Source organism: Haplochromis burtoni, unplaced genomic scaffold (assembly GCF_018398535.1).
Source record: "Haplochromis burtoni strain Fernald_Lab_line unplaced genomic scaffold, NCSU_Asbu1 Contig_1220, whole genome shotgun sequence".
Taxonomy (NCBI): domain Eukaryota; kingdom Metazoa; phylum Chordata; class Actinopteri; order Cichliformes; family Cichlidae; genus Haplochromis; species Haplochromis burtoni.
In genome coordinates, this window is record NW_024583581.1 from 22,167 (window position 1) to 30,653 (window position 8,487).

The window sequence follows — 8,487 nt, forward strand, 5'->3', positions numbered from 1 at the left end:
ACGAGGTGGATCTCAAAGGGGAGGTGGACCAAGGGGCCGTGGTCTGGGGGGACCTATGCTGGACCCGAATGTATGCATGAGGTGTGGAGGACGAGGACATTGGGCTCGTGATTGTCCTACACCAGGGCTAGCAGAAAGGAGTTATCAACCACCACCCCAGTTTCAGAGACCGCTGCGAGGCAGGACAGTTCAGACGAGGGGACATCAAGCTCCAAACCCAGGCATGGCGCCAGCGGCCCAGTACCCTCTGGCCGATTGGGGCAGGGAGGAGCAGTACTGACGGGACCCACAGAGACAAGACAACATGGGAACGGTAGACCCAATGTTGTCAATAAGTGTCGAAGGAACCGAAATGAACTTTCTTGTGGACACTGGAGCTACCTACTCGACGCTGAAACAAAAACCAAGCAGTGCCACACTTTCCAACCATGTGGTCAGCGTTGTGGGGTTTACTGGGGTTCCGAAAACTCTGCCGACAACCAATCCAGCCCTGACGGTGCTGGGAAAACAGACTTTGAAGCACAGCTATGTGGTGGCTCCCGATGTACCTGTGAACTTGATGGGCAGGGATCTGCTCATCAAACTGGGGGCCACTATAATGTGTTCAGCTGATGGACTAACAGTAACACTTCCAGGAGGAAAAGAGTTTCCGTGCCTGGGGACTTTTTCAAAGAACCAGTATTTGCTGAAAGACTCTGAACAAACGACTGCAAATCCTGCTGATATTTACTGGGGTCGGTTGGTGGATGAAGGCATCTTGAGACAGTATCAGCTGTGGAAACCTTGGATTATGGCCTTGGCAGTCTACTCTTCCCCCCGAGATCCATACCACGTCACCCTCTATTATGATAGGAATGACGACGAAATTTATAAGGACCTGTTCCAGTCTGAGCTTGAAGGTCAGACCTGGAATGTTTGTTCTCAAAATATCTATGTTGGTCCTGAAGGCGTCGCTGCAGCAGTAAATTTAACCGACAACCAACGGCCTTGGTTCAAAATGGGGCCTGATTCAGTCCCTCACATTACATTGGCGGTCCATGAGAGTCATCAGGCGAAGGAGCTGGGAACAATGGTCAGAAGAGCTCTCGGGGAACCTGGTTGGCAGCCTACTCAGATTCCAGATGTTTGGTACTCGCCAAAATGTAAAACTTATCGTATCACTTGTCAATCAGAGGACACAGTGATGTTGGAGCATGAACAAATCTCAAGAATCCATGGGAGAGAAAGAATAGACCATGCGGATGCAGTTGCCGCACTTGCCACTCTTCCTGACACCTTGTGGTCAGCAGGTCCTACAGATGTGGGCCAGGCAACGTGTTCGCCTGTTCTATTCCAGCTGAAGTCTGAAACGCCAATTTGGAAACCACAGTATAGGCAAAAGAGAGAAGCTGAGGAGGGAATTGCAGAAACCATTGAGGGGCTGTGGAATGTAGGGGTGCTTGAGCCCTCTCAATCCCACTGGAATACCCCTATTTTGCCAGTAGAGAAGCATGGGACCGGGAAGTACAGAATGGCACATGACTTAAGAGCCATCAACGCCATTCTACGTACTGACACGGTGCCAGTCCCAAATCCATACACAGCGCTGACAGCATTAACACCAGACCAGAAGTGGTTTACATGTATTGATCTAGCGAATGCATTTTTCTGTCTCCCATTGCATGAGTCTCTGAGGGACATTTTTTCATTCACATATGGGGGACAACAGTACAGATACACAAGATTGCCACAAGGGTTTGCACTTTCCCCTGGCATTTTCAACCAAGTGTTGAAAGAAGCTTTATCGCCATGCCATCTTCCAGAGGGGTGTACACTGGTGCAATATGTTGATGATTTGCTTATTGCAGCGCCGTCTGCTTCGGCGTGTACGGCAGCTTCACTTACCATACTGAGAAGACTTGCTGAGTGTGGTTTCAAGGTCAGCAGAGAAAAGTTGCAGTTGGTCCGACCAGAAGTAACATTTCTGGGCCGTGTCATTGCTCACAAATCAGTGGGTTTGTTGAACACCCACCGTGATCAGATTTTGACACATCCAAAACCACGTACAGTTAAGGAGTTGCTCTCGTTCTTGGGGTTGACAGGATACAGCCGGCATTTCATTCCAAATTACGCAGGCAAAACAGCCCTGTTGAGGGATTTGGTAAAAACGGCAGGTGTCAGAAATCTTAAGGCTGAACTGCCATGGACATCAGCCGCTGAGTCGGCGTTTATCGCATTGAAACAGGACATGTCACGGTCGGCTGACCTTGCCATCCCCAATTATGAGCAACCCTTCTATCTTGATGTTTCAGAAACAAATGGGATAGCTAATGGGGTGTTGTTTCAGAAAAAAGGGGGAGGAAGAGATGTACTTATGTATGTTAGCATCAGGCTAAGTCCATTAGAGGCAAGGCACCCAAGATGCACTCAGCATGCCATTGCGGTGTCGAAAATTATACAAAAGACAGCACATATAGTGAGGGACCATCCATTGAAGGTGTTGACCACCCACAGTGTGGTGGCATATGTTAACTCACAAGCCTTCACCATGACACCTCTCACACAACAGAGAGTGTGTAAAGTGTTAGACGCTCCTAACTTGACCTTCACACATGAAGGAATTAACATGGCAGATTTAATGGAGTCAGGAGGAGAACCTCATGACTGCGCAAAGAGAGCTGAAGTGGACGAGAAGATAAGAGAAGACCTGAAAGCGGAACCTCTGACCGGAGCTGAAGACTGGTTTACGGATGGATGCTGCTACAGGGACGATGAAGGATTAAAAGCAGGCTACGCGGTGGTTTGCAGGAAAGGGGTTGCATTTGAAGTGAAGGAAGCTGGAAGACTTGAAGGGCAGCAGTCAGCCCAAAGAGCAGAAGTAATTGCTCTAAGTCGAGCTTTGAGACTTGCAAAAGGAAAAAGAGTCAACATTTACACGGACTCAGCTTATGCCTTTGGAGCAGCTCATGTGGAGCTGGCCCAATGGAGAAGAGCAGGATTCAGGACAGCAGAAAATGCACCAATCTGCCACAAGAAGGAAATGGAGGAACTTGAGCAGGCCTTGGCAGATCCAGAGGAGGTGAGTATCATAAAATGCAAAGGCCACTCCTCAGGAACTGGTATGGTGGCTAGAGGAAATCAGGAAGCTGACCGAGCTGCAAAAGAGGCAGCGGGATATAAAGCGTCACGACAGATGGTACAAATAACCGTTGAGGAAGAACAAGGCGTGAACATGCTACAAGAAGCCAGGAAGGCTCAAGAGGAGGCGGCCCCAGAGGAAAAGGGTGTTTGGAAGAGCCGAGGAGCCTGGGAAGAAGGAGGTCTCTGGCGAGGACCTGACGGTCGACCAGTGTTGACAGCAAACTTGGCAAAACAGAAGATTGCTGAAGCACATGGCCTTGGACATGTAGGTGTCGCCCAGATGGGAAGACATCTGTGCCATTGGTGGCATCCTTTTTTGAAGGATATGATCAAGGAAAAGGCCAGGTCGTGTCTGATTTGTGGGAGGCACAATCCGAAGCCAGTGATTAAACCAGAAGCAGGTAAGTTTCCCATTCCAGAAAGACCTGGCGAAGAGATTGTCATTGACTACACTGACATGATTGACCCAGGCCCAGGAGGAGTTCGATACCTGCTGGTAAGTGTGGATACTTTGACGGGCTGGCCTGAGGCATGGCCAACCAAGAGGGAGGATGCAAAAAGTGTGATTAAGTGTCTAATTAATCATTATATCCCCCGCCATGGTTTCCCGAAACGGATTAGATCCGATAATGGGACTCATTTTAAAAATAAAGATTTGGCAGAAGTAGAACAGAAGCTGGGGTTGCAACATAGATTTGGCACTGTGTATCATCCTCAGTCGCACAGGGAAAGGTAGAAAGAATGAATTTAAATCTGAAAAATAAAATTGCAAAGATTTCTGCTCACACGGGGCTAAATTGGGTAGCAGCCCTGCCGATTGCATTGATGATAATAAGATGTTGTGTTAATCAATCTACAGGTTTCACACCATACGAGCTGTTGACAGGACGACAGTTTCCAGGTCCTTGGACAACAGTTCCAGCGGAGGAATGTGTAAAAAGTAATAGAAAACACATTGAATGTTGGAAAGAATTAAAAGCTCTTGTGTCTAGTTTCACACAACAGGTTGGAGAAGGGGTGAAACCGGAGGATAGGTCCATCCCCGATGCCAAGGCGGTCTGGCTGAAGGTCATTAAGCGAAAGTGGAGAGACCCGAGGTGGACTGGACCTTTCGAAGTCACTGCCCGAACCACCAGTGCTGTCCGTTTGAAAGGGAAAGGTGAAACCTGGTTCCATTGGTCTCAGTGTGCAGCCGCAGACGAGAGCTTGCTGGAGCGAAGCTCCACCCCAATCAATACAGGGGGGAACATAGAGGCAGAATAATCCTCTCCCCCTGTGCAACGGTCCTCCTCAGTAGTCTAACCTGAGTCGAGGTGAAGAAAGAAGAGGAGCATCATATCTCAAGTATCAATACATTTACTTCAGGCTCCTAAATAGGCTAGGGCTCTAGTCTAAGTATTCGATGGTTTAAAGGAATTTTAATAATTTTGTACGTTAATCACATACGTTTATACTTATAACTTTATATTCTTAGTACGCATCGTAGAGTAAAAGTAAAACGAGCCTGGCACCAACATGAAATTGTGGGAGAATTGGAAATTAACGGGGGTGTTGGGGTTAATAAGTGTTATAACGTGTCTCTTTGTTTTTTGGCAGACAGGTGAATTGCCCAGACGCAGAGGTCTATCCACTCCAGAGCCCGAACCGAGCAAAGCGTCGAAAAAAGTCAAGCGTGCGGCGGTTGGTTCAGGTGGGGATGATGGGTGTCTAAAAGCTACGGGCGGCGTCGAGTTTGGGTATGTTAATGGGTCCACGACGGCGTTTACATTTGATTTGTGTGAGGTACTTAAATGTTCGGGGGACGGTAATACCTGGAGATCATATAATGTGTGGGTTTGTTACCATCCAATGATGTGTTACCCTAAGTCGGTGTGGGGCCCAGCATGGGATAGTGAAATCTACACCTATATAACGGATCAGTGGTGTTCTTGGCAGGATGTGGTCGCATGGACAGGAGTAGGATGGCAGCCAAAAGTGCCACCGGCCCTGGAAGGTATAGCGATTCAGAGAGATTATTCTGTTGCAAATAATCCTATTACTCTTTCCCTAGGACCGTGGAGTGAGCTCCCTGAGTCTGGATTCGATGGAGGTGCGTTTTATTTAGTAGTAGGCCTAGATAAAGTAGGGACAGATCCATTTGGGTTAATTCGGGTGAATTTATATAATCCCAGGTCTACACCCTTGGGGTCTGATTCGGCATTAAATCGTACGGAGAAAATAGATCCAGTAGAGACAGTTACATACAAGGACCCAGAAGAGAAATGGTTTGTTGCCACTGATTATACTAGGTTAAAACCTCAGGAGTTGATAGAGCGTGCCACAGGTTTCGGAGATAGGAATCTTTGGTTAGATTGGGTGGCTCAAAATGCTAAAGAGCAGGAAGTGGTTGATTGTGTTGCTTGTGCTACCGCTCGACCTCATTTGTTTACTGAACCCGCTCCTCTGTATCCAGAGGATGAGTGGGGTTATAATTGCATGCTGAGATTAACTAGAGAGGCGTTGGACACAGGTAACTGCACCACTTTGTCAGGTTTATATCCGCCAATTGATAAACGTACACAACCAGGTTCATTCACACCAAAACGAGATAATTATACATGCTTTGACTTTTCTACCGATAGAGTGAGATTTAGGCTGGGGAGGATTGATCCGAGCTGGTGTCAGAGGACAATCATAGGAAGAACTACTAATGATGTAAGTGACCCAAGCACAGTCATAGGTACCTGGGCAAGGGGGGGGTTGTACTATTATTGTGGAGAGTATACCCTCTTGGTGCAGGTTCCCTTGGGGAGTGTGGGTACTTGTGCCTTGGTGCGCTTGGCTGCACCGTTGATGCTTATAGGCAGTAGGCTAGAGACAGTTCCGCAGCAAGGCGCGGCTGTGTCTACGGCCAGACGGAGGAGAGCTACTGGGGATGCTCACAGGTATGATCCAAGACGGGACTCGCCAACCTGGATTGACTCAATAGGAGTTCCCAGGGGAGTTCCAGATGAGTATAAGTTAGTGGATCAGATAGCGGCCGGGTTTGAAAGTGTGTTTTTGTGGGTAACTCCAAATAAAAATGTTGATCGTGTTAATTATGTTCATTATAATGTGTTGAGACTTTCTAATCTTACCAGGGACGCGGTGGAAGGCCTGGCGGAGCAATTAGGTCCGACGTCGCTAATGGGAATCCAAAATCGAATGGCGCTCGACATGTTATTGGCTGAAAAGGGAGGCGTGTGTGCGATGTTCGGAGATTTTTGTTGCACCTTCATTCCTAACAATACAGCTCCGGACGGTACGGTCACGCGGGCGCTGGACAATTTGAAAGCGTTATCTAGAACCATGCATGAGCATTCAGGCGTGAGTTCGGGGCTGGGAGATTGGTTCACTTCTGTTTTTGGGCAATGGAAAGGTGTTTTTATGTCTGCCATGTTTTCTCTTTTGGTTTTTCTAGGTTTGTTGCTGATCGGGTGTTGTCTCATTCCTCTGGTAAGGCAGGTGTTGGGTAATCTGGTGAGCAGGGCCATAGCTTCTGGTTCAGCTGAGTCAGCTGGTCCGGAACACATGATGCCTTTGCGAGAAGCCGCCTGGACGGAGGAGTGACACAATATCTGGGTAAAGGTTGGCCTTTTTTCTAAAGGCCAAAGAGGAGGAATGTGAACAGGAGATAGTTTATTTTCTACTTTTTGTATACTTATGATCACAGTATAAGCAGAAGTATCAATCATTAATCATTTACCATTGTTGAACCAGTTGACACAATAATTTTGAACTACATTTATGAGAATATTAATCTATACAGATTATCAGTACTTTAATTAGTCTACTGTTGTTCTGTACTATTCTTGTGATTTGCTTAAAGCTGTGGCCTAGTTCTGTTTTACAGAAGCCTGTGGGTCCTGCTGGACCCTGGCTTAGGATGTTATCTGCCTTAAGTTCTGCACGTACGCAGGCCTTTAGAAAACTTGCACGTACTTATATAACTCACGCACGTTTACACACACACTTAGTAAGAATAGGGGGGTCGTTTGAGGACACCATTCTGATAGATATACTTTCACAAAATGCACACTGTAATACACACTTGTTTTTCTCTAAAAACTAGCAGTTCATGTCCATATTAGGTAAACTTTTGAACCAGGCCCAAACTGTTATCATTTCCAGTAAGTTCTGACTGTGTGATGTCATCATGTTAATAAAAGGATGAAGATGCCTCCGCCCAGCGGAGATTCTTGATGTGAGACTGTTTTCCCCGCACTTGTGCACAAAGTGTGTAATAAAATCACTATTTTTGTCACCCATACGGAATCAGCTTGTTTTTCCTTCTTAACCAAAAAGAACCAGACGTAACACCAACCCACTTTCAGCCTGGCCCATTAGGGGGCGCTGGTATAAATAGTGGCCATTTGAGTGTCTCTGCATCGCTTGCCTGTGATCTCCTTTTTGGTCACCTGACTTCCTCGGTGTGGTAGAGATCGTTTGTGGGTTACGCCTCTAAAGTCTCCATCGCGGCTGGTCGTAGCTATAGAAGCCTCCTCTGAGCTATTCGGCTTACATTCTATGACACGGCTTACTTGGTACGTAATCAACTTTTGTTACGCTCTCTGCCTTCTATTGCTCTTTTATAGTAATTATTTATTATGTTTCGCAGGAAGTGTGGGCCTTAGTTTTGCGCCAAGCTACGTGAACTGAAGTGCTGCTGTTTTGCCTTGCTGTGCTTTTATCGTCGGTTCCCGTTGTGAGATTTCTTTCCCTGCTGCTGTCAGCTTTTACAGAGGACGTCGGCGTGGACAACGGCCATATGCATGCCGGTTATCGGAGTCAGCTGGCGTGCATATTGATTGACTGTTAACTTGTCGTTGTGTGACGGCAAGTTGGAGCAGTACGGCGATTCCGTTTGCTCCAGATTTTAGAGTTTTATCCAGATTGTATGTTGTTTTATTGCTTTTGATTTGTAGTTTGGATTTTTGTTACACCACTGGTGGGAGGCCCTTTTTCTAGCTGTAGATCACCAGTGTGGTCCTGCAGTTGGGTTATCCCCCGGTGCTACACATTAGTTTGTTGTAATATATTAAAATTTTCTTTGTTTCTTTTATTCAGATGCGGAGTGCCGACGTGGAGGAGACTAGGGTGCCTTGGTGGTGGGATCCCTTGAGTGTACACACCCGCCTTGTTTAGTTTATTAGTGTGAGTGTGTGATAGTGTGCTGCACTTGTGTTTTGGTGTGTTTTCTTTCTTTAGTTTGTGTGTGGCATCCCTGCCCCTCCACTGGTAAGCCTCAGCTCTGAATACCTTTTTAAGCATATTTGTACTTGAATATTTATGATTGTGCTTTTATATGGTGTTTTAAATAATTATCAATAAATTGTCAATTTGTTTATT

The 8,487-nt window shown here is 46.7% G+C and overlaps 1 protein-coding gene across 1 annotated transcript; it reads left to right on the forward strand.

The window, feature by feature from the left end:
* Positions 1–304: 304 nt before the first annotated feature.
* Positions 305–7,406, forward strand: LOC121813168. Its single transcript, XM_042216730.1, has 2 exons — positions 305–3,619; positions 5,911–7,406. The coding sequence occupies exons 1-2, from the start codon at positions 305–307 to the stop codon at positions 6,706–6,708; spliced, it is 4,113 nt and encodes a 1,370-aa protein (XP_042072664.1). The 3' UTR covers positions 6,709–7,406.
* The last annotated feature ends 1,081 nt before the right edge of the window (positions 7,407–8,487 follow it).

Coding starts and splice junctions, on each gene's coding strand:
- LOC121813168 (XM_042216730.1), top strand. CDS start 305: ATGGGAACGGTAGACCCAATGTTGTCAATAAGTGTCGAAGGAACCGAA. Junction 3,620..5,910: donor GAGTTCGATACCTGCTGGTA/AGTGTGGATACT, acceptor GTTCCCTTGGGG/AGTGTGGGTACTTGTGCCTT.